This window comes from Notechis scutatus, chromosome 3, assembly GCF_049901735.1.
Source record: "Notechis scutatus isolate UNSWTSFEM ecotype Mainland chromosome 3, rNotScu1.2, whole genome shotgun sequence".
NCBI lineage: Eukaryota > Metazoa > Chordata > Lepidosauria > Squamata > Elapidae > Notechis > Notechis scutatus.
The window spans coordinates 35,053,730-35,078,129 of NC_142011.1; the positions used below are offsets into that span (position 1 = coordinate 35,053,730).

Genomic DNA, 24,400 nt, shown 5'->3' on the forward strand with positions numbered 1-24,400 from the left:
GCGAGTGACACCCACCACACACACACACACACACACACCGCTCCCCCAGCCTCCCTCCCGGCTGCAACTCAAGCTCGAAGTGGGAGTCGGAGTCCTCCCGGCGTATAAGACGACCCCCCACTTGGAGGCATGTTTTTCAGGGCAAAAAAGTCGTCTTATACGCCGGCAAATACGGTAGTTACTTTTAGCATTGAACTTGTTTGGCTCTGTTTCATACAAAGCAGACTTCGGGAATATGGAAGCGCCGATCTCTCAGATGTTGTTAAATGATAATTCAGTGTCCCTAAGCACTGGCTATGCTAATTAGAATTTCTACCAGTTACAATATGTAACAAGTCGAAAGTTACATATGTTTAAGCCATGCTCTATAGTTTTAGGATTATCTTCGGTGTTAAAGGGATATAGTTGGAAGTTATTCAAGCCTTAACAAAAAGCTCTTTCTTGTTTACAGATGAACGATAGAGAAGTATTTTTTTTTTCAGCGATATTTTGTTATCTAGAAAACTCCCCATAATGTTATTGTGAGACAACTGGATGTCTTTTAACAATCACAAACTTTATTCCAATTTATTACAGCAAAATAATTTTATCTGCTGTACAGCTGCTATACTAATAATCTATAAGAGCCAAATAATTGGAGACAAATAATTCCCTGAAATTAGTCTTGGCATAAAGTCTCTGTCAGACTGCAAAAAAAGTAGACTTTTTGAATGAGATAAGATGGTCAGAAAAATGTTACTTCTATGACAAACACTAGATAACTGAAACCTACATAATTCTGCAGCATATAAACATTACGGATTTTTATTCATAATTACCAATTTGTACACTAAACAGGTCTTCAACACACAAATGTGCTTTAATTTAAACTTTGGTGGTGTCAAAAACAACTCCAATATCAAGGTAGGAAAAATCCAACATTCAGAACATCCAATGCAAAAATACCCTATTCTGTCCACCTCAAAGTAATTTCTTGTCCCAGATGTTATCTAACAAAAAGGAAGTAGTGATGGAAATATGATCTGCAGGCAAATGATATTCTTAAACATATAAAATAGTTACAATACACCAACATTTGAAAAGCTACTATATAACGTAGCTTCAATGTAAGCAGCATTTCTTCACTTTGATCTCACAAATAATGCTAGTAAGGAAACTAAAAATAAAAGTACAAAAAGGGGGTTCAAAAACATTGTTTAACATAATGTCCCATTGCCTTTGGGAACAGTACCTCATGCATAGACCTCGAGACTCTTTGTTATACACAAATATAAAATTAACTGATTCCCAAAACCACACTTTACAAGTATCTACAATGAAAACATTTATAATATTGAACAGGATTATGTTTCAAACTATAAACCGGAATGGCAATTATTAACAGTAGGGAAGAAAACAATTCCATGACCATCACTGGCCATGGCTAGACCGGAATCTGTAATACACCCTTCCTTGTGTAGATACTTTTATACCCTGCATTCAGGATATGTCATCAGTACATGGGAGGCACAGCATGGCCAGATTTAGAAATTCAAGAATGCACAGAAGCTCAACATAAATGGGTGTCCCAGTACCATGAGAATCATGCTACAATGTCATGATAAATATGGAAAATGATAATTTACTAGGAAAAGAAGTGCAACCAAATTGGGACCTTCTACTACATCTATTTAAAATAGTAGATTAGTTTCAGATCATATATGCAATCCTCTTGTAACAGTTTACTTATAAAATTAGACATTCATACTTGCTAGGCTTGAAAATAATATCTTCTATTGATTAAATACTGTAGTTATGCATAAACTATTAGGATAAAGTATGAGTCTTTCTGACACATTAAGTCACTTAAATAAACTAGGCAGAATGTTATCTACAGCCTTGGATCACTAATTATTTTTTGGCTCTTAAAACTTTTTTTCTCCAGTGGCACAATTTTGTCAGTGTATGTATGCAAAGAACATTAATGGTTATTTCAACTTGATACAAGGAATGAAAAAAATCCTTTGCCAACCTGCTCCTACATTTTGAAGACAAGAATAAATCCCTTTCCATAATGTTAAAAATGCCTAGCAAAGGCCAACTGAACAAAAGATAAGGGCAATCTCTTTTCTTTTATGAAGAGTAACCCTTGCCCCTAAACAATTCCCTGAAGTCAATTCTGCATCACATGCAACAAGCATGCTATTCCATTAAAATAGAGAGTGCTCATCATATGACAGGCTCCAGCCATCCAGCAGAAATTTTGTATCATGTTGAACAGCAAAGTGCTATTTGTTGTACTTTGCCCAAGTCTGTGAGAAGTTGTTTTATACAATGCTTCAGTTGAGGAAGTCTTGCTAATGGTTCTGGTGGCTCCAGCTCTCCAGTATAATCCAACCAACTCTCTAAAACTGTAAGAGAAGAGAAGGTATACAATAATCACAAAGGTCTAAGTTACTGATGGCTACATTTAAGTAGATTTGTATTAGCTATAAAGAGTTTCAGTAGGATAGTGTAATCTTTCCTTTAAAGGAATCAATTTTTTCAGATACTTTTAAATAAAATATATTAACTATCAAGCAATTTAAAATAGCACCCCAAATATAGACATAGAGTAGTGAATTGTTATAATGTGTGCCTAGATCAAAACTTTTGTTTGGAATGTTTTAATCTGAGCACAGAACAAATGAGGAGGGATTGGTCTATGCACAGTACTGGGATGGAAGAGGGAGCGGTGGCTGAGTGGAGGGTGTTGACAGAACAAGGAAAGTTCTGTCAACATAAATACACATATATAAAATATCCATTAAAAACTACTATAAAATCCAAGTCAGGTCACTGCCACATATCTTTGTGATGTATCTGAGACACTGTAGTGTTTTAAAATAGCAATCTTGAAATCAGGGAACTGATGCTGTCTGACTTAAGAATGAAGCTATTTGGGTGGCTTTGGGCCAATTACTTTATTTCAGACTTAGGAAAAGGCAAACCACATCTGAAAATATAAGCTTCAGTTACAGATAGTCTTCAATCACCACAATTGAACTCAAAATTTCTGTTGCTATATGAGGCAGTTGTTAATTTTGCCCCATTTTACAGCTTTTCATGCCAGTTAGGTGAATCAGTCCAATTGTTAAGTGAATCTGACTTCCCCACTGACTTTTCTAGTCAGAAGGTCGCAAAGGGTGATGATGGCATTATCCCAGGACCCTGCAACCATCATAAATATGAGTCAGTTGCCAAAGTCTGAATTTTGATCACATGACCATGGGGATGCTGCAACACTGGTACCTGTGAAAAATGGTCATGTCACTTTTTTCAGTGCTGTTGTAATTTTGAACAGTCACTAAGTGAAAGGTTGTAAGTTGAGAACTACCTGTAATGATTTCAGCAGTTCTGCAATCTGTGAATAGTTCCTATTAAACTTAAGGCTTACATTTTCTTTGAAGCACTACACATTTGATTTATATCATCATAATAAAGTAAACAGCTGTATTTCAGAGAAGTTTAGTTGCTATTAAACATAAGCAACTTTCTTTCTTCAGTACCTATCAACAATTTTACTGTATTTGGCCGCTCATAGGCAATTTGCCTTTTTTGCTGTTACCCCCACTTTATGGAACACCCCCCTCCCCCATACAGAGGCTGGCCTTATCTGTTTTAGTTTTCAGGCAGTCCTGTTTATCAGCAAGCCTCAGGACTGGCAAAACAGTGGGACGGTTCCTGGCTAATTAACAACTCCTTTTTGCTTTATCTCTTTTTTATATCAGCAATATTAATTCACTTGATTGTTAGAAGGCTGGCTATATAAATATGATGAATGAGTATGCCTCTTTTAGTTACAAAAGCTAGAAAGCTATTTCGGTATGGAAAACCAGTTAAATTTAAGGGAATATTATACATGATAGAAGTCTACCTTGCATCAGCCTGCATGCTAATAGTTTCATCCAACCTATTGTAATATTTGAAAGACATCCTGTGATATGTAATGAGTAACTTTAAAATTTCACACAGTTTTGAAGACACAAAAAACTAGTAATGAACTCTGGATAGATATACACAAGGGAAAAACCTAGATTAAACAGATTTAATGTAAGAAATAGAACACAAGACAAAACAATTGAACAGACCTTAACTGAACTGTTAAAATTTGTAGCAGAAAAAAACCATTACCATCTAGTTCCTTTTCAATTAAATCCATTCTGTGGGTAACTTCATCTTGCAAGGACTCAATGTGGGTTAAAAGATTAAGCTGCCACTGCAGCTGGGAATTCATAATTCCATCCTTGTCTTTTTCAAGCAATTTCACTTCAGTATCTTCTTCTGATGTGATTTTTTCTCTTACCTAAAAAAATGTGTAAGTTAACATTCCCTATAAACTGCGAACAATTTTAAAGAAAATCAGTTCAAGAAATTATATATAGGGAGCTGTTGTGGCACAGTGGTTAGAATGCAGGCTAACTCTGCCCACATCTAGGGATTTGATCCTGGCTGTCTCAGGGTTGACTCATCCTTCCAAGATTGGTAAAACGAGGACCCAGATTGTTGGGGCCAATATGCTGACTCTGTAAAACTGCTCAGAGAGGGCTTTAAAGCCCTGTGCAGCAGTATATAAGTTTAAGTGGTATTGCTATATATGTTTAATTCCTAATATTTTGGTTCAAAAGATTGAATGATAATGGCTGTCTGAATGAAGTACAAATTAATATTGTAAGTTATAAACATGTATAGTACATACACATGCAATCATGTATTTAGTGCAGACAAACACCACAGACATCCTCTGACAATCAGCAAGTATGTTGCAAAGAATAGCTAGTTACCTACTGTGTATTTTATTGTTTGTATTTGTGATTGAAGTTGTTTTTGTTTGTTGCCTGGAATCACGCATTGAGATGTGTGGGTTATACAGTACAAATAGAATAAATGAATGATGGAATAAATTAACATATGTATGTTATGCTAATTCTTTAGCTTCCCTAACAATGAATTTATAAAGTTCAGTTCCTGTAAAACTGATACAAAGGATTTTTTCTTGCATCATTTTATTTGACTTGCTAGGGCTGACTAGCAATATATTTTTCATTTTCACTCCTCCCCCGGCTCTCTCCCTCCTCTCTCTCCACAATATTCCTTAGCTACATGAACCCAACTAATGTAATCATCACTACAATAGCATAGGAATTCCAACTTTCCATCTGTAATGTTAAAAACGATAAAGAGTTCAGTAAAACATACCTTAGAGTAGTTATGTTTTGATTCATTTTCCAGCTTGCATATTTCTCTATCTAGTTCCCATCCTAATCTCTCCACTACGGCATCATCTCCATTTTCTCTTATCCTATTAACATCATCATCAATGTCCGAATTTCTGGTTTCTACAACAAGTCTCTGTTCTATAGCAGGATAGTAAGCTCGAGGTTTTTGGTAACAATGCTCACTAGTGATATAAGATTCCTCTACAAAGGTATTAGTAGGAGGTTTCTCAACTGTTCCATTAAAAGTTCTATAACTTGTGGTCTCTTCTTTGCAACTGTTTTCTTCAATGTGAACGAGTCTAGCGGTATGAGATTTTTCTTCTATTCTGACATTCTTCCAAGGCTGACACCAAAGTTTCAAGTCAGGATGCTCCTTGCTTCTGTTAAGAAGATCAATACATGGAAATTAACACTGAAAACTTTTACTAGAACTCAGCTTATACCTTTTATCTTCTAAACTCATCTGAAAATAGCTGGAAACTAGCCAACGTGAACCTTCTATCAGATTTCAGAGAAGTCAGGATAGTGTTAGTGCTTGGCATGTGCATATTAGAGATCTCTTACTATTTATCAGCCCCATTATCTTAAACTGAATAAGCAAAATAAGTAAAAACATCATCTGACATAAATGGACCTATCTGAATTTAATGTTAACACTTAAAAACATAGTTCATCAGTTGATATGATATGTTCAATAAAAGAAGATTCTTAAAAATCATACAGTAAGTATTTAGAACACTGTAAAATGGAAGACAAATCTTCATAATGGCTTCAAAGAATGTGTGATGTACAAGTTCAAGCATGTGTTCAAGTTATTTCCAAATTATGTGCCATATAATATTTCTCAAAGGCTCCTATAAATGGTAAGAAGAAAAGCTACCCCATGAATTATTATTTCAAACAACCTTTTAATGATTAGTGACTCCTACCTCAGTTATTTCTCATAAATATAATCATATACAAATGTTGCAAATCAAGTTTCATTTGGCAGTGGTAAAGAGGAGCAGTAGATGGGGGGAGTAGACATATTTAAATGCAGGGAACCTTACTAGCTTGCTATTTCTTATCAGTATTATTTGGTATCTTATAAAAACAAATTATTAACCATTTAAAGTTTGATTTATCAGAACAATTGCTATGATTCCACTCACGGCCTGAAACTAGCTTCTTCCAACTAGTTTGGGTTTGGGTGTATATGGTGTATTTTTCTACTGATAGAAAAACAAAAGGTGTCCACAAGTTGAACCGTAAGAGGGGAAGTGCTGTAAAAATGGTTTAATATTATCCTGGACTAACTGATGTGCATGCCAATATCTATATGTTAGGTTATACAATAGCTTTATGAAATTCAATTGTATTTAATTCTTTGAATTGTATCATTATAATTTAAGCAAATACATCCAAATATAGCTTACTGCAAAATGCTCATCTTCAACTGAAGTCCATGTAGCACTTCTATCACTTTTTGTACATCGCCAAGAAGCTGGTGTGTAGCTACGATTTTCTTAGCATTTTGATGGGAATAGTTTTCTCCCAAAAATGCTAAACCATGCATGTGGCCATTGCATAACCATTCCTTTTCATACCAATACTTCAAACTGGATCGCTTGCCTAAAGCAACAACAGGGAAGTAAATTAAAAATAAAAGTAAGTATATGCTCATTATTAGCCATACTGTAATCTGACCATATGTTCACTTTTAAAATAAACAGCAAAAACTTGCCTATTGATTTGACATATAAATTTAACCTCCAAATCTGAAACTTTCAATAATAATAAAAGCTACAATAAGCTAATTTTAATTATAATCTTTTGAATAAATTAATAGAAAATAGTAAAATTGTGAGTTTAAAACTATTTTAATTAAAGAAAGCACAATAATATCAATTGTATTATTCCCTCTCACTCAGATCTTGATTCCTAATTCTGTCATCTCTTAAGAGATCCAAAGGTACTTTTAATCAAGTTTCAGACACAAACAGGAAAACATTAGGAATAATATACAAATCCTTTAAAATAGAGGGTTTTTTATTTTTTATTATCTATATAATGTTGCATAAAAATTTGTGAAGACTTTTGAATTTTCAATATTTTTGCATACAAGTCCAAAACTATAAAGAGAATCTAATTACATCAATGAGTAAAAAAATTACACTTATTTATTTATTTATTGAAAAAATGTATGGAGAAAAGATCACATTTTAGATAACTTTTATGCAGAAATATTAAACATTCAACAAGGATAAGCCTATGTTGGTGGTAGCAGCTTCCTCCTTGCTAGGACTATAGTGGGAGACTCAAGCAGCTGGATAAATTCAGTTTTTACTCATTAAACAAGATAAATTCATGCTTTCAATTTAAAGAACAATATTAATAGTATGTAAATTTCACTAATTATTAAATATATTACCAGTGTAGCATATTCCCTATATTGCCTATTATGGTAAGTTAAACAATTTGCTATCAAATACTTGAAAAATTAAGGTATGCTGTTAAATTATCAAAAAGCAGTACAATAATACATAAAATAATATAATTGTTACATACTATTAGAAGACTGTGCAACCTTAGAAATCTTTGTACCTGGAGGATCTTGACAAACATAACACGTATATTTCTCAGGTACATTTTCTTCTAGTAAACCCATACAAACTCCATGCTGCCAACAGAGACATTCTTCACACTGTTAAATATTAGAGAAAATTAGATCAAACAGGTGGGCACAATTTGCTGTTTCGTAAGCTAAACAAGAGATTTAGACTATTTCAAACTCTCTCTATAACATCGGGGCGAGTCAAGATAAGGTCATTCTGGTTTTTTTCTTGACCATGCTCCATCTTATTGTTACCATTTTTGAAGCAACAACAAACAGATACATTTAGGTTATAGATAGTAAAGCCTGACTGCTTCTTCAACTCGGGAAAATCTGAATTGGAGAACAAATTTAAGGCTTGTAAATCATTACTGTTTTAAAATTATGATAATTTTGATTATTTCTTCAGCTTGCTGGGTAACAAGTTCTTTTCTTTTTTTGCAGGAAAGTAGTACAATCATTATTCATAAATGAAAACATAAGAAACGCAGGGGGACAGAAATAATACAAAGAAGTTGATCTGAACTTTTTAAGCATTTGTCTATATTTACTAAAGTAAATACCTAGAACAAGTAAAACAAAAATAAGTTGAGAAAAACTGTCAGCTCTTCAGAGAGTAGGAATCCAAAAGTATGAAGGCCAAAACTATTTTTATTAGAAGTTACACTACAAGAGTCTTCCAAGTCTGGATGCATTTTCCCCTTGTTTCCCTTTATCTTTTTGAGAACTTGAAAGGATCCTGCCTAGAACATTTTCTCAGGTTACAATTCCGACAGATTCCTTTATCTCACCACTGCTTTAGTACAGGTGATCCTCGATTTACAACAGTCCATTTGACCAGTCAAAGTTATAATGGCACTGAAAAAACAACAACTTATGACCATTTTTCATACGACTGTTGCAGCATCCCTATGGTCAAATGATCAAAGTTCAGACACTTGGCAACTGGCTTAGTTGTGATAGTTGCAGTGTCCTGGGATCATGCGATCACCTTTTGCTACTTTCTGACAAACCAAGTCAATAGGCAAGCAGATCCACATAACAATGATGTTACTAACTTAACTACTGCAGTGATTCACTTAACAACTGGGCAAACAATTCATTTAACAACTGTTTCACTTAGCAAGAAAAAATTTGGGCTCAATTGGAGTCATGACAGCTTTTTTCTCTTGTCTCTCAAGGTCATTCTGTTTGGACATTACAAAACCATACTTATCAAGAAGTCTTCCCAATTAGTTATCCAGGACAGAGTTGAAATAAACTTATGATTCCTGTTTGCATTTCTTTGGGGACTAGTAATTTCTCTTGTTATACTCTCATCTTCTACATTGTACCTGAATCATAAAGTCATTTTCTTCCTCTACTTCACAAATGCAGCGAACGATTTCAAAGTCATTATCATCATCTTCAACATCTTCATCAGGATTGGTTGTTACATCAATATCTCTACTGCAGTCATCATCACTCCAAAACAAACTTTCTGTAGATGATTCACTCAGCGTATCATCCTCTGTGTGCAAACATTGAATTTGAATGAATCCAACAGATTGTGGATGGTTTATAAATTATTGCCTGCTACTCAATAGGTATTAGCAATATTTTCATACATTTTGATTTGCATACATGTGGAGAGCTGATGAATTGATAATTAACAACAGAAAGACATTGGTGCAACACAATCACAGATAAAGAACCATTCATTTCAGCAAAGGAATCCAATATAGACATTTATTTATTTATTTAGTGGGTTTATATGGCTATTCCTCTCACATATGTGATTCTGAATGGCTAACAGTATAAAAATAATTAAAACATATACAAAAACGTAAAATCCACAGCATAGATACTATACTTGATCTTAGCCAAAAGCCTGAGAAAAGAGCTCTCCACACCCAGCCAACAATTATCAATCTAATTGTCGGGAGCCATTATATTCCAGAGGTGGATAGGCCCCATGATAGAAAAGGGTCTCCTGGGCCTGCCAGTTGACAACTGGTGACAGACAGTCTCTAAATAACTTGGCCTTAAGCCGTAAAGGAGTGGCTATCGACAGTTTGAATTAGCAACAGCATTTAGATTTATATACTACTCCCTAGTGCTTTACAGCAGGGGTCCCCAACCGCCGGTCCGCGGACCGGTACCGGGCCGCGGAACAAGCCTTACCGGGCCGCTGGTTGCTGGGCGCCGCCATCTTTTTGGTAAAAAAGCAATTTTTCGTCAAAAAGATGGCGGCGTAGCGCTTCGGTGAGCTTTTCGGTAGAAAGCCATTTCTACCCGAAAAGCTCACGAGCGTGATGCCGCCATTTTTGACGAAAATCACTTCCGTGACATCACCGGAAGTGATTTTTCGTCAAAAAAAATGGCGGCGCCCAGCTGACGCCGGAACCGGGCCGCGGCGCCCAGCTGACGCCGGAACCGGGCCGCGGCGTCGAAAAGGTTGGGGATCCCTGCTTTACAGGACTCTCTGAGCAGTTTACAAATGTCAGCATATTGTCCCCAACAATCTAGATCCTCATTTTACTAACCTTGGAAAGGTGGAAGGCTGAATCAACCTTGAGCTGGTAGTCAGGATCAAACTTCTGACTGTGGACAGAGTTAACCTGCAAAACTGCATTCTAACCACTGCACTGCCACGGCTGCTTGAACCCAGCAGCACACTGGCAGCTGATGCAGTTTGCAATGCAGTTGTCACAGGTCCCTAAAAATAGACACCCCTAGCTGCCTGCAATTCTGCACCCAGCTACAGCTTCCAAATTATCTTCAAGGCCAGCCCTAAAGTACAGGACATTGCAGCAATCCAATCTAGAGGTCACTAGGGCATAGTCATGTTTGGAAGAGACAAATATTAGGAGAAACCCTACTTTTACTGAGTAGTTTTACACAAGAGTGTAAACTGCTTCATAAAGTAGTTTTGTTACATTAGATATTTTACCATTTTACAAAAGGTATTTACATTAGGTAAAACCTGAATCTGCTGACATTATCATGGTACATTTTAATCGGAGTCCCATTAATCCCCATGCACCGCAGTAGATTTAGGGATCTTATGCAGACCTTAGCCCGTGTATTTCATTAATAGAAATTAGAGTTCATAACTAGATTGGAATACAAAGATAGCACGGGAGAGAAAAATGTTCAGCTTATTCCAGTGCTTTTTTGTATAAAATGAGTTTAGCTAAAACAAAGTACCAGCTGCTTTGGGGGTATAATATGGGTTTATTCTCAGTACAATGAACTCCTAGCTCTCAAAGTTTACCAGTTCCTTTGAAAACAAATTGCTGAGTCAGGATGCCATTGAGGTGTATAGGTGACATCTTCCAGAATGTGATAAGTTGTAGATTTTAGAAAGAGCCGGCATAGTCATACTCTACTCAGTATCAAGGATGCAGTTATAGAGGCAATCGACAGTATTAAGTATCTGGGGGTCCAAATAACTAACATCATGAACTGGTCTCTCCACACATCATCCTTAGTGAAGTGTGCAAACAGCATCTGTACTTCCTGCATTGGATGAGGAGAGCACATCTTTCTCCTTCTATCCTGGCCACTTTTTACAGAGGCACCATTGAGAGTGTTTTAACAAACTGCATCACTGTTTGGTTTGGTGGCAGCATTGTCTCAGATAGAAAATCCATACAGAGAGCGGTATGGACAGGAGAGAAGGTTATAGGAAGCTCACTTCCTGTTATTCAGGATATTGCTTGTAAGTGCCATGTGCTTGGAGTTCAAAGCATTGTTAGAGACCCCACAAACCCACTTGCTCTCCTCTGGGAGGAGGTTTGAAAGTTTTTCTACCAGATTCTGTAACAGCTTTGTTCCCTATGCCATCTGTCTGGTAAACTCACAAGATTTGTTTTTCTCGATATTTACATGTATACATCTGGAGTAAGACTGTGTTGTCTCTGTGTCATATAATGTATATGGGTATATACATACTTTTGTATTTATTTAATTTTTTTGGTCATGTTTATGTTGTATATGTTGGAGGTGGTGACCCTTTGAGAGCTGTATGCAACGAAATGTCATTTTAATGTATGCCAATTAATGTACATTCAAAATGATAATAAAGTTATTCTAAGCCTAAGTCTTTCATCCCATTTCAATGATGCATCCCTTGCTCTCAGGGGATATATGATATTTGGAGGATATTATTTCATGAAGGATGTACTCTTGTAGGACTCAACTCCCTTTTTTGTACTAGTATTTCTCTTAGGGAGCATACAGGGTTTTTGACTACAGGTTATTGACTCATTGGAATTATATGAGGTGAGTTTGTGTTGGGGGTACAAAGTGGTGATACACCTGCCAGGTGTGAAGGCATGGACCATCTAAATTAATTGCTGGGAAAAAACAGTAGTCATGATCCAGGCTGGCTCCAGTAATGTTGAGAAATATAGCTAGGAGGTCCTGGGTGTCAAATTTAGGCTACTAGGTACCAAACTAAAGTCTATGACTGTCAACAAAATGTTCTTACAATGCTCCCTGTGCAAATTAGGCAGGCAGAGCTTAATGTTTATGTCATGAAAACCCAGTTTACACTGGGTTAAAGGCATCAACCCTCCAAACATGAACTGCAAGAGAACAATGGTGGCAAGGGCATGTCTCCATCTCCTGTTTGTGAACAGCAAAAAAAAGCATCAATTAGCCATTGTAAGAAACAACTTGTTGGGCTATGATGGATGTTAGCCTGAGACAGCAGGGCTATTCTTACATTCTTAAGTTTTGCAAGCAATGCCTCTTGCTGAATAATAGAATCTAAATTTGCAGTCTGAATTTGTAGAGATGTTTGGTCAGAAAGATTTAAAATTCCTTCTAAAATGAGGTGAAGGGCCAAGAAGTATAAACTTTAGGAAACTAAAGGACCAACTATGCTGCCCAAACTCACTTTCAAATCCTGAAAATATCACCCCCAAAATTTGGTCCTGGAAATGCCATGTCATTTTACATACCTTTTTCCTTAAGTGCAGACTTCAAGTTTAAGAAATTTGCATATATCCCTGATTTAAATAATTCAAAATTACAAAAAAGAATAAATAACTACAAAAAAGGTATATCTTTGTTAGATATCTGAGATATATTAATCTGCAATACAAATGTCATAATTTAAAAGCTATCAATACTCAATCATAAACAGCAAGCCTGTGAAAATAATTCCCAATTATCCTTAATATTCAGAATATTTATTTATTTTTAGATAAAACATCAGAGAAAATGCAAAAGCAGTCTTACCATTGATTTTTAATTTCTGTTTATGATGCCCAGAATCAGAGCTGTGTATTTGCGTACTCAAATGCATACAAGATCGATTTGTTGAATTATATCTTGTTGTAATGGCAGACCTTGGAGGAGAAAGATCTTGGGAAAAGTCAACATTTTCTTCACTCCCTGAATGTTCTGGAAAGTTTAATTAAGTGTTATTATTCAGAACTGAATATTACAGAAAATGAATGCACACAAACTCTAATATTATGATTTATTGATTTAAACAATATTCTATTTATTAAATTTATATGCTGCCCATCTTGCCTAGAGTAAAAGTAACCATTTTATAACCAAATAAAAGTAACAAGATAGAATATTAAAATAAATATTAACATTAAATTTTACTTAAAATTAAGAAACATGGCAAGGAAGGAAACAAGATGCACATGACAGAGAAGTGGAGTTTTATCTCAGCCCATTAACCACATAATACATGATCCACATACTGCCAGAAACAGCATAAAATAGGCAGGCTATATTAGTGCAGGGGTGTCAAACTCACGTCGTCACGGCAGTGTTACGTGACGTATCAAGACTCTCCCCCTTCACTAAAGTGGGCATGGGCGTGGCCAGCACATGATGCATCCGGCCTGCGGGCCAGGAGTTTAACAGTCCTGATCTAATGTTTCATAGTTATATCTCTAATGAGCAGGTGATGACTACTGCAAATAACTGTATTTAAAAGCTTTATACTTGTCCACATTTTTGTTCTACTTTCAGTATTATTAATAATAATCTCCTTCAGTTACCACAGGTATGGAGATGGATCATAATAACTATGCCTAATCTTCCCAGAGGTATCCCACTTGAACCCATTTGAGAGGTAGAGTGGGAATTATGCTTTCAAAATCAAAAACACATGAAGGCTGTTAATTGCCCACTCCTGCATTAAGAGGCAAGCTCCTCTCACAGAAGAAAAATCTGACCACCAGGTAAACCAGGAGACATATTTTGATTATTTTCCATAATTGTTTCTGTGGCTTACAAGAAGTTTTTTTGATGGAAAGACAACTCATGTAGGCATGTCTATTAGGTTTCAACATGTTAGGTTTTAGATATATATTCTCTCTCAAATGATACAAATTGCTTAAGAAAATTAAAAGGCATTCCCCCATAGCAATTTTCCATAAATTTTTTACCATTAAAATATTACCTGTTTTTATTTTCTTTTTTCTCTTTTTCTTTTTCTTTGATTTTGATCTTCCAAAGTTTCTGGGTTTCTTTTCTTTGTTTTTATCTTTTTCTTTAGCAGCTTTAAACAAATAGATACATTATTATATCTTATCCTTTATAGTTTAGAACAGAGGTCCCCAACCTATGGGCCATGGCCTATTTGCAACTGGGCCCCAAAGGTTCTCTCTTGTGTGAGTGAAGGTGCACATGCGCCAGCCCAGTTTCCTTCCTCCTTCCCAGCCAAGCTGCCTGCTCCCCATGCTCCAAAAGTGGAGCAGTGAGAGCAGAGGCTGAATGGGACAAGCACATCCCGCTCAGCTTCGATGACTTACTGTGGCTGGCTGCGCAGGACACCCTGAAGGAGCAGAAGACCGTGCCCCCAAAGTATTTTCTTTTCCATGCCAAAAGCTTTTGCAAATGGATGAAAGGCTTTGGGGAGTGATCTTGCACTGCTTTGCAAAAGCTTTTGGCATGAAAGAAAAAACCAAGAGTTAAACTGAAGTTGCTGCAAGATGCTACAGAAAGAGGAGGATTTGGCCTACCCGACTAGGAATTATAGAGCTGCAATTTTAACCTGGGTGAAAGATTGGATAAACCATAGAAATAAAAGAATATTAACATTAGAAGGTTACAATTTGCAGTCGGGATGCATACCTTCCTCTGGCAGCATAATTTAAAGGGCTAAAACTATGTGCAAACACATAAAGTTAGACAGACTCTCTTAAATACATGGAATAAAATAAAAAGACAAATGTGTGTAGAAACACCTATTTGGCTATCAACTTTGGAAAGCATTGATGCACCCACATTTATTGAGACAAGGAAAAATCATCTCCTACGAAGATATACTAAATGATAAAGGGGAATTACAATCTAGACAAGATTTGAAGAATCAAGGAATTGATGTGGAATGGTGGGCCTATTTGCAACTCCAATCGAAATATTTAAAGGACAGAGTGGGGAATTAGTAGAACTAAGACAAAATTAGATGACATTTTATTAGAACTGAGGAGATGATGATAAAAAAATCTATCAAAATTTGTATAAATTATTTTATAGATGGCACATACCTCCATCAAGATTGGCAATAATGTATTCAAAACTTTTCCCCACATGCTGGAAATGTAATAAAGGAAAAGGAGCTTACTATCATCATTTGTGGTGAAGTTGCAAAGAGGTCCAAAAATATTGGCAAAAATTACATAAGTAGCTAGAAGAAATATGTGAGATGAAAATAGAACATAGACTGGAGTTCTTTCTGTTAGGGATTAATATGAGGAAATATGACAAGGAAAACATATATTTAATAATCCATCTAATTACTGCAGCAAGATTAGCGTACGGACAGAAATGGAAAAATAAAGATACTCCAAATGAATTTGAAATACTTAGGAAAATTATGATGTATGCAGAAATGGATAAACTAACAAAGGAATTAAAAAATGAGGATTTGGATTTTTATAAAATATGGGACAAATTTTATGGTTGGCTAGAGAAGAGGAAGATTCAAGAGAATAAGGAATAATTATATGTACATTTAATGTATGTGGAATGAAATTGTGTATTATTATTATTGGACTTAGCAAAGTAATGACAAAGATTAATGTTTGGAAGACTGTACCAAGTTCAACATTTTTAATGTATTTTTGTTTATGTTTGTGTTTGTTTGTTTGTTTAATAAAGAAAAACCTTTTATAAAAAAAAATAGCTTTTGGCATGGACAAGCCTGCAGGAGTCAAGACCGCGCTCCAAAAGCTTCTCTTCTCTTGAGTGGAGCTGCGCATGCACATGCTGGCCTGCCGCTCACACAGCCCGGTTCTCTTTCCCCGCCCCCCACCCCAGGCAGGCTGACAAGCTGCAAAGGTTGGGGACCACTGGTTTAGAAGCATTAGGTATACTTTAGATATGATGAAAGTGAACTCTGATTAATATGCTATTCAAATATAATGTTTATTCACTATTTCAACATTATTTGCCATCTCTCTTTTTGTCTTACTGTTTTCCCCAAACTGACTTCCTCTATTCAACTCTCTAAATTTACACTCATTTTCAGAATTTACAACTGTATCTATAAAGCCAATAAAGATCAAACGATTTCAAAAATAAACAGTGATCATCCTCATTTCATATATGTTAATATTTCTGCATAATTAACGTTAATCATTGTTTAAGTACTAACATTGAAGAAAAGCAGGAAAAACTTTAAAAATGCTGGCCTTTAACCCAAGAGATCTGATTCAAAGTAATTAAATGTATTTTTTAAAGAAAAAATACCACTTACATAAGCAACCAGATGTGGTCCGCCTTCTGTTACAACCTTCCTGACTAGCCTTTTCAGAAGCCAAGGAACCTCTTGTTTGAATATTTCTTGTTGCAGGATTTTGTTGTGGTTCTGGTGATTTCTCAATCCCATGGAAATACTTCATATGATAATGCAACAGTTTAGCTTTTCGAAAGCATTTGGAACAGTCTAAAAACTTGCATCGAAATTTAGGTTCGTGTTCAATTGCAGCTTTGGAAGCAGTAAAACCACCAATTCTCTTAGAAGAACTGCTTACTACAAAAACAACATATATTAATAGTTTTAAAATTCTACATTTAATTATAAGATGCAAAAATATTAAAATCATACAGGGTAAGAAACTGGCATTACACCACCTTAGCCCCATCAAAATTCAAGGTGCACTTTCTCCTCAAAGACCACCCCCTCAAATTAACCTGTAACAGATGTGACAGAAGTCTCTTGCAAATGGGGTGTGGAGGAAGACTCAGCTTTGTTCTCTTCCTTTAATCTGCTATCATTTACTGAGGCCTGAGATAATTCTGAAGGTGGAGCAGACTCTTCAGTAATCTTTTGGTCAGATTTAGCACAAGCCTCCAAGAGATCTAAAAGATAAAACAGGAGAATAAGCTTAATCTATAGAGGATTACACAATATTATAGAAGGAATTTTTGAGCAACTATAAAAAAGTAACTTAATTGCAAGCTTGCGCTTAGTGTGCAATTTTAAAATTAAAATCTCAGAAGTAGAGTTGTTTCAAACTAAGAAACAATAAAATCCAAGCTAGATTGAAGAGAATTTTTATCCTCCAAGTACTTTAATTTCAAAAAGTTTTCCTCAAACTTTTTTTTTTTTTTGTAAATTTTATTTGAGTTTTCACAAAGAGAAAAAAAATACAAATAAAACATCTTTTTTGAAAGTAGCGTAATCCCGGGTTACATTTCTTCGTAGATACAAATTCAGGTTCATGCTCATTTTTATATTCTATTCCATATCTATTTTACATTTTCTGCATAGCTTCTCCCCTCTTTTAATTTTCTCAATTTTATTTTAATTATCTCATCTCAATTCAAATCATTGTATTTATATTTTTTGTCTGTCTTGTTTCAATTATCTATTATCTTTTCTCATTAAACAAAATTTCTCCTGTAGTTACTGATTGGAATATGACGCCTTTATATCTTTTCCCTAAAGTTGTAACATTCATTATAATACATAACTTCCATTCAGATTCTGCTTGGTACATTCTTAAAATACACACTGTATTCTTAAAAAAAGAAAAAATTATAAATGTATATAATTAAAACAACATTCCATTTCAATTCAATTCTATCATTAATATTAATATTCATTAAAGTCTTAACATCTTTAACATTACTTTTCAATTAAATATCATACTTCTATGGGAACAATTATAAGCTTTCCATAGTTAATTCCCACCCCCCTTCACTTATATTTTATAAAACATTAACTAATTAAAATGTTCCCGTTCCTTCCTAATTCAATTTTCTCATTTATTTTATTTCACTTATTTTATTCACAAACATTTCACTAAGTTACACTAATTATTTTATCCCTCATTTTAATCATACGTTGTTTCCAATTTTCTAGTTATTTCTATTACTAATATAATACAATCTTATGTACCTTTACAGAATCCCTTTTTCAGTTAGATTTTCACCCATTATCTCTAAATAGGTCCTGTTTCTCTATATCTTGCTCCAGTCCTTTGTAACTTCTTTTCCTTTCCTTCTTCCTTCTCTTCTTCTTTCCCCTTTTTACCCCCTTGTCTCTCTACCTCTATTTCTCTCTTCTGTATTCCCCTTTTCTGTTGCTTTCCAGTATTATACTTATTTTTTGAATTATTTTTCTTTTCTTTGGTTGTTTTTTTAAGTCTTAAATTCTCCATTCTCTTTCCCCTCTTCCCTTTTTCTTCCCCACATAAAATTGCTTGTTCATTAAAGATGGCTTCTTCTTTGTCCCAGTCTTCTTGTTTTGAAGTCTTTTCTTGTTGTTTCTCATAGTTCCAAATCTCCATTTCTAAGAATTGAAAAACGAAGCCAAAAGAACCCTTCCCTTCTTGTGCATCTTCTTTGTACTTTTTAAGTTCCATTTTCAATTCATCCAGAAGTGGTGCCATTGTATAAATTTTTAAACAACCACCCGATTGATTTTAGTCATTCAAATATAATAACCAAGAATCCAAAGATCACCAAATAATCCAAATACACGCAAGCTGATTCTTTTTTGCTCTTTTTTTTCACTTTCTCTTCCTGGGGTTACTATTTAGTTGCAAAGTTTCAGTTAAAATGTATCTTTTAGAAGTCTTGTTGAAGTTTTACTGTAGATTCTTTTTAATTCCAGGCAGTCTCCTCCCTCTTCCAGATCCTGCCCTTATTCTTTTTCTCTCCCTTCCTGCTTATGAAAAAGAAAATTTTTAATGTCCAGAAATCTTTATTATCCCTTTGGCATTTTGTTTTATTTTCAGCTTAATTGCCTATTGATGTCAAAGCGGATTTTTCCGATTTCTTATTTAAGTCTCTTAGTTGTCAGTATAGGGAAGGAGAGAGAAAAAAAAAAAAGCCAAACCTTTCCCTTTTCACTTTCCTTCGCTGCTTCCGACTCTTCTTTGGGAGCGATCTTATTTTTTGTAAGTTTAAATTCCAGGGTACCTTAGTTGTTGCTTTTACAATTTAACCCGGTCAGCCAAAACTTTCACTTCTTATCTTCCTCCTGCACATTCTTTTCGGGTCGAGTTCTTCTTTGTGGTGGCCATTTCTGACCACCGCTGCAACTGCCTTCGGGAAAGGGAGTAATGGCCAGCTGAGGAGGAGAGATGCGGCTCTCCTCAACCCTGCTGGCGGTCTCCCCCCTCTTCACCACCTCTACGGGGTGGCTTAGCCCCGAAACCAGCCGGCTCGGGGTGCTCCAGCGGCGAGCCCAGACAGAAACCATGCACGATCACGGATTTCTGTCTGTCGCCGAAGCCCTTCAAACCGGAAGTCCTCAAACTTTTAAATTCTCCCTCCCCATTGCCCTATTAACTTTTCAGTGCTACAATCTGCATTAAAAAACTATTAATACTGATACATTTAAAAAACATGTTTAATTTCTGAGTTTCTACTTGTCCCATAAAGTACAATTTAAAAGCTGTTCAAAACACTTTAAACATTTAAATGTTTTAAACAGTTTTACAAATAGTTCTATCAGTAATATAAATTATTTTTATTAAACATCTATGAAATGTAATCTTGAGTAAATATAATAAACGGCAATAATCAGACAAGTGCAGTTCTATCCCACTGCAATAAAATAATTTGAGTAAACAGGCCCCTCCCTAGCCACATGAAGGCAATGTGAGGAAGAGGAAGCATATTTAAATTTAAAGATTCAATAACTATAGCTGTTCCAATAAAAGTAGATTTTAGATATATATGACAATGGTATCTTAGTCTGATCAATCTCCTATACAGGCCTGACATTTATATTACCTCAATATGCTCTATATGGTGCTATACTTGAAGAACATCTGAAAACTGCACTTGATCCAGATAGGCTTCCAGATGCAATTCACATCTCCTATAAACCCCTTCATGGTATGGGCTGTGGTATTTGAAGGATTATCTCTCTCCAACTTTCCCTACCTGCCCTATTAGATCCAGCAGAAGCATATTCCAGATTCCATTTACTAAAGAATGTAATCTACAGGATTTAGGATCTCAGCAAGAGTTAGTCTGACCATGATCTTGCTACTATTTCAGAAAGCCCTATAAAGCAGGCTATTCTCTCAGGCAGGGTGATCAGGAGGTGAGTTAACTTTGCAAAGTATTATTAATTTATAATGGATGTTTTCCTCGATTGTAATTCTATTTGCTTTCATGTTGGTTATATGTTATTTTATTGATATTTTAACTGTGTTTGCCACCCAGAATTACTTGGTGAAATAAATTTAGAAGGCTATGTAGTCAAGAAGTTACTTGAATCTCTGTCTCCCAACTCAAATCCAATACCTTAACCACCATTCCACTTAGCAGCTGCAAGTGAAAAAGCTCCTTAGAAGACTGATGTTAATATTGTCCTAAGCTTCATTAAAAAAAAACAAAACTATTTTCTTGACATTAAGTGCTTTTGACAACTATCTTGAATCCTTCCTTTCCACTCCCTGAAAAATAATGTAAAATTATTTTTAGGTTAGTGGACACAATCCCTAGGTGATAGTTAGGATCTATAAGAAGGAGCAAAACACCTCTTAAGATCTTTTTAAAAAGATAAAAAATGGTTTTGGGCAATCTGACACGATTCCTCAACTCCAGAACTGGGATTTAATTTAAAAAATTACTGACAACACATGTAAAATAAGCTTTTTACCTTCACTAATTTGTTTTGGAGTAGTTTCTTCAAAAGGCCCAATTTCATCCAGAAGTGGTGTGGTAATGCTTTTGTCTAAAGTGTCATGGCTACTGGTAGTAGAATGCCTTGATTGTCTCTTTATGGAATCTTTTTCACTGTCTGAAGCACTTTTCAACTTCTCTTGTGCTAAAAAAAATTTGTTGAACAAATAACAATTGGTACACTAATATCATATACACAAAATAAAATAAAAAAACAGTTATCTGATACTTTTTCTCTTGAGTCAAGCGTGACATCTGGTGTCTATACAGACATCTCTGTATAAATTTCTCATAACTACATGGAAGTGATTTCTTATTGTTCTGTGGCAGTACTGTTTGTATATGTACTGTTTGTATATGTAATGTTCCAAATTACTCTTCAGTCTTAGTTATTTCCTGACAGTTTCACATCTATCCTGTTTAGAGTAGTGAGCCAAGATTGGATAATGCTGGCACCTACCGTGACATTTATGTATACACACTTATTTAAAAATATTCCCCCACTAAATTCCTAAATTTGAAATTTAGTTCATTTGAAATTTAGTTATACTATATTTGTTTTTTTCTAACATTTTCTATTCTATTTAAATAAACAGAGCTTGACTCACACATATTCTTCTGGAGCCGGGGGCGTTTTGAAGGGACCTCTCCTCCTTTAGGAATTTTTCGTCTTCTCAGTTCTAAAGTTATTGGCTGCAATGTTTGAGAACCTTGTTCTAAGTATATAAATAGAATAAAAATATTTCAATACATATGAAAGAGTTCATTCTTGTAGGAGAAAGTAATTTTATATAAGGCATTTGCAGGATTTAGAATTTGAATCCTGTAGTTTTTAGTTTAAATTATTCATTATATTCTGTAATTATAATAAGTCAAAAGGAAATCTCCATGTCGTCACTGTCTTCAGTTTCTTAACTATGCAATTTTTTAAAAACAAGATTGCTATTATGTTGCTGATTCCAACAAGTCCTACTCAAACACATTATGTGTGATTTAAAACAAATGGCATAATCATAGATAGAACTCAGTCTGTAATGCCTTAAACATTTCTAACACAGAAAAACAGTTTCTATAACGTTTATGTGCAAATGTGGAGCACTGAGTATTAGTTTCACACTAACTGATGTACTATGACCTGCATTCCCAGAAGTAGGTGGGTTCAAGGATAACAAAATTAGAAGCCTAGAATCAAATGTAAATGTTATTTCATTTCAATAAAAGCTAGTTCATGCCAGTGCGCATAGGGAATATGATTATTTCCCATATATTTAACAATTTTCTCTTTCTAGCATATTAAAAATATAGTTCCTAGACATTTTAAAAAGAGCATTTGGAGCCAAATCTAACAGTTGCATATGATCCTGGGACCTTAGGTTGTATACCATTGTCCCAACACTTAGTTTTGACTGACCTGCTGGAGGCACCACAGGTGGTCTACCACGTTTTCGCTTAGTTTCTTTGATGTTTTCTGATGGGGCCTTCACATTATCGTTTTCTGGTTTTTTTTCAATTTGGGTATCTATTGAGAATTCTCTATCATTTTCAGATATATTCTCCTTGTCTTCTTTCCCATCTTTAGATAGGGCTTTTTCAGAAACTTTATTTTTCTCTGAAGAACCAATCAGTTTTCCTTCTTTATCAGTTTTAGATCTTCGTTCAATCTTTAATGGCTTTTCATCTTTGTCTTTCTTGTTTTCAGATGCTTTCCTTTGCTCTTTAAATTTTTCCCATCTTTCAGGAGATGAAGGAATTTCATTACATCTCTCCTTAGGTTTTGAATTATTCACAATAGACTAAAAATAAAGAAGTTGGTGATTAATTTTTATTTCAAGTTAATTAATTAATTTACAGGATGGAAGAGGGTGATCAGATATACAATTTAAGGAAAAAGCTAGAAAAACAAAATCATTTAATATGAGCATCAATGATCAATAATGAAACTGTTAAATTCTATAAAATATATCTGACAGAAGAAACAGAGGATTATCAAGTTTTTTAAAAAAACAAATAGCCTCTTTTTAAAATGTTGCATGTCATACACTAGAAATATATGAATCAGAATTAAGACTGATAGAAAACTTGGATTCTGTGACTATGTTTGCTAAAACTATGTTTCAAATGCAATAGACAAATATGAAAATAATTAAAATTCATCATGTCCTAGATACTTTTGGAAACTTTTTCCTTTATCAAGTTTCTCATGTTGACAAGAATATACGTGTGGTTAGTGATGTGTGACCAGTACATTGTAACAAACTGATTCAAACAATCTCAGCTTCATATGTTATTAAAAACAGATTTATTTCAAGGTGTGTTTTTTATTTTAAAAAGGAATTTTTCTCATATATGCTGAACCCTGATTAAATAGAAACAAAAAATTCTTTCCATTATGCAAGTAAGTAATTAATGCATAAACCTAGAATTGCTAGATATGCTATTTCATATTCACAATGTTGCATGACATGCAAATGTGGCCCATACCTTAAACTGCAAATCAACCTTAATTTGATCAAATTGACCAATAAGATCAATATGACATACATAAAATTTCAAAGTATGTCTCCTACCTGATCTTTGGAAAAAGCTTTGACATGTATACTTTTGACTGTCTGAATCACACCATCATAAAATTTCACAGTGTAAGTTCCTGAAATTTAAAAGAAAAAAAATTAGTGTGACAGCCTGCTTTTAGTCATGGCTTCCCACTGGTTGCTCTCATGTACATGCAAAAACCCAAATAAACAAATGATTTGAACTGATGTGTATATTAAGAACCTGGGAGTATGAAATATTTTACTTTCTCTTAGGGCATCTTCCCAAAGGGGAAGAAGAGGCCGTAGATACTGTGCTGTCCTTAGAGGTAATCTTAAATTATGAGAGGAATTCTAGGAAGAACAGTGAGAATGGAGATAATGGCTGGGAAATAAGATGAACTTAGGCAGCTCTGGCTGATGAAAATCCATGGTTTTAATAAAGAATAAGGTAGGGTGGCAAACTGACTTGGATTGAGCTGAAGGTCTGTCAAGTGTGGCTCAAGTCCACAAAGCAGAAGAGTGCAACCCTGGATATTAACTGCCAAAACCAGAAGAGGAGGAAGCAGCTCAGGACCTATCTAGCAAATGCAAATGTCACTGATGGTGGTCAAAGATAAGTGGAAAATCAATAGTTTTATCAGGAAAAAACATGTTACATAATAATGTTCAGGAAAGAAAGAAAAAAATTCAGTCACTCTGCAGTTTAGATGGCTATGACCCTTAAAACAGAAAGAGGAGAGCTTGGCACCTCCAACTGTAAATATCATGCCTGTTCTATAAGGAATGGCTAGCAAATTAAAAGCAAATACTGAATAAACACTTGTTTTGTTGTGGTTATTTAGTAAATATGAAAAATTCTGCAAATGAGTTTTGCACTTACTTTTTTTTTAAAAGTACAATTGTTCTAATGCAGGAAAAATCTCAGTTTC

General features: G+C 34.9%; 1 protein-coding gene across 5 annotated transcripts in view; it reads right to left on the reverse strand.

Moving 5' to 3' along the window:
* Nucleotides 1–788: 788 nt before the first annotated feature.
* The window catches only part of PHF20 (PHD finger protein 20), a 40,994-nt gene continuing 17,382 nt past the window's right edge, over nt 789–24,400 (reverse strand). For 4 of the 5 annotated variants that reach the window (XM_087959481.1, XM_087959484.1, XM_087959480.1 and 1 more), the window contains 14 exons: nt 23,505–23,584; nt 22,349–22,730; nt 21,546–21,653; nt 20,915–21,082; nt 16,984–17,151; nt 16,547–16,822; nt 14,246–14,344; nt 13,060–13,224; nt 9,165–9,340; nt 7,785–7,920; nt 6,653–6,848; nt 5,218–5,617; nt 4,153–4,324; nt 789–2,390 (listed from right to left, as the gene is read on the reverse strand). In XM_087959481.1, the coding sequence (XP_087815607.1) occupies nt 2,248–2,390; nt 4,153–4,324; nt 5,218–5,617; nt 6,653–6,848; nt 7,785–7,920; nt 9,165–9,340; nt 13,060–13,224; nt 14,246–14,344; nt 16,547–16,822; nt 16,984–17,151; nt 20,915–21,082; nt 21,546–21,653; nt 22,349–22,730; nt 23,505–23,584 (2,669 nt within the window). In that variant the 3' untranslated portion in view covers nt 789–2,247. The remainder of the gene's footprint in view (nt 2,391–4,152; nt 4,325–5,217; nt 5,618–6,652; nt 6,849–7,784; nt 7,921–9,164; nt 9,341–13,059; nt 13,225–14,245; nt 14,345–16,546; nt 16,823–16,983; nt 17,152–20,914; nt 21,083–21,545; nt 21,654–22,348; nt 22,731–23,504; nt 23,585–24,400) is intronic. The other variant, XM_026685230.2, reaches the window with a different exon arrangement.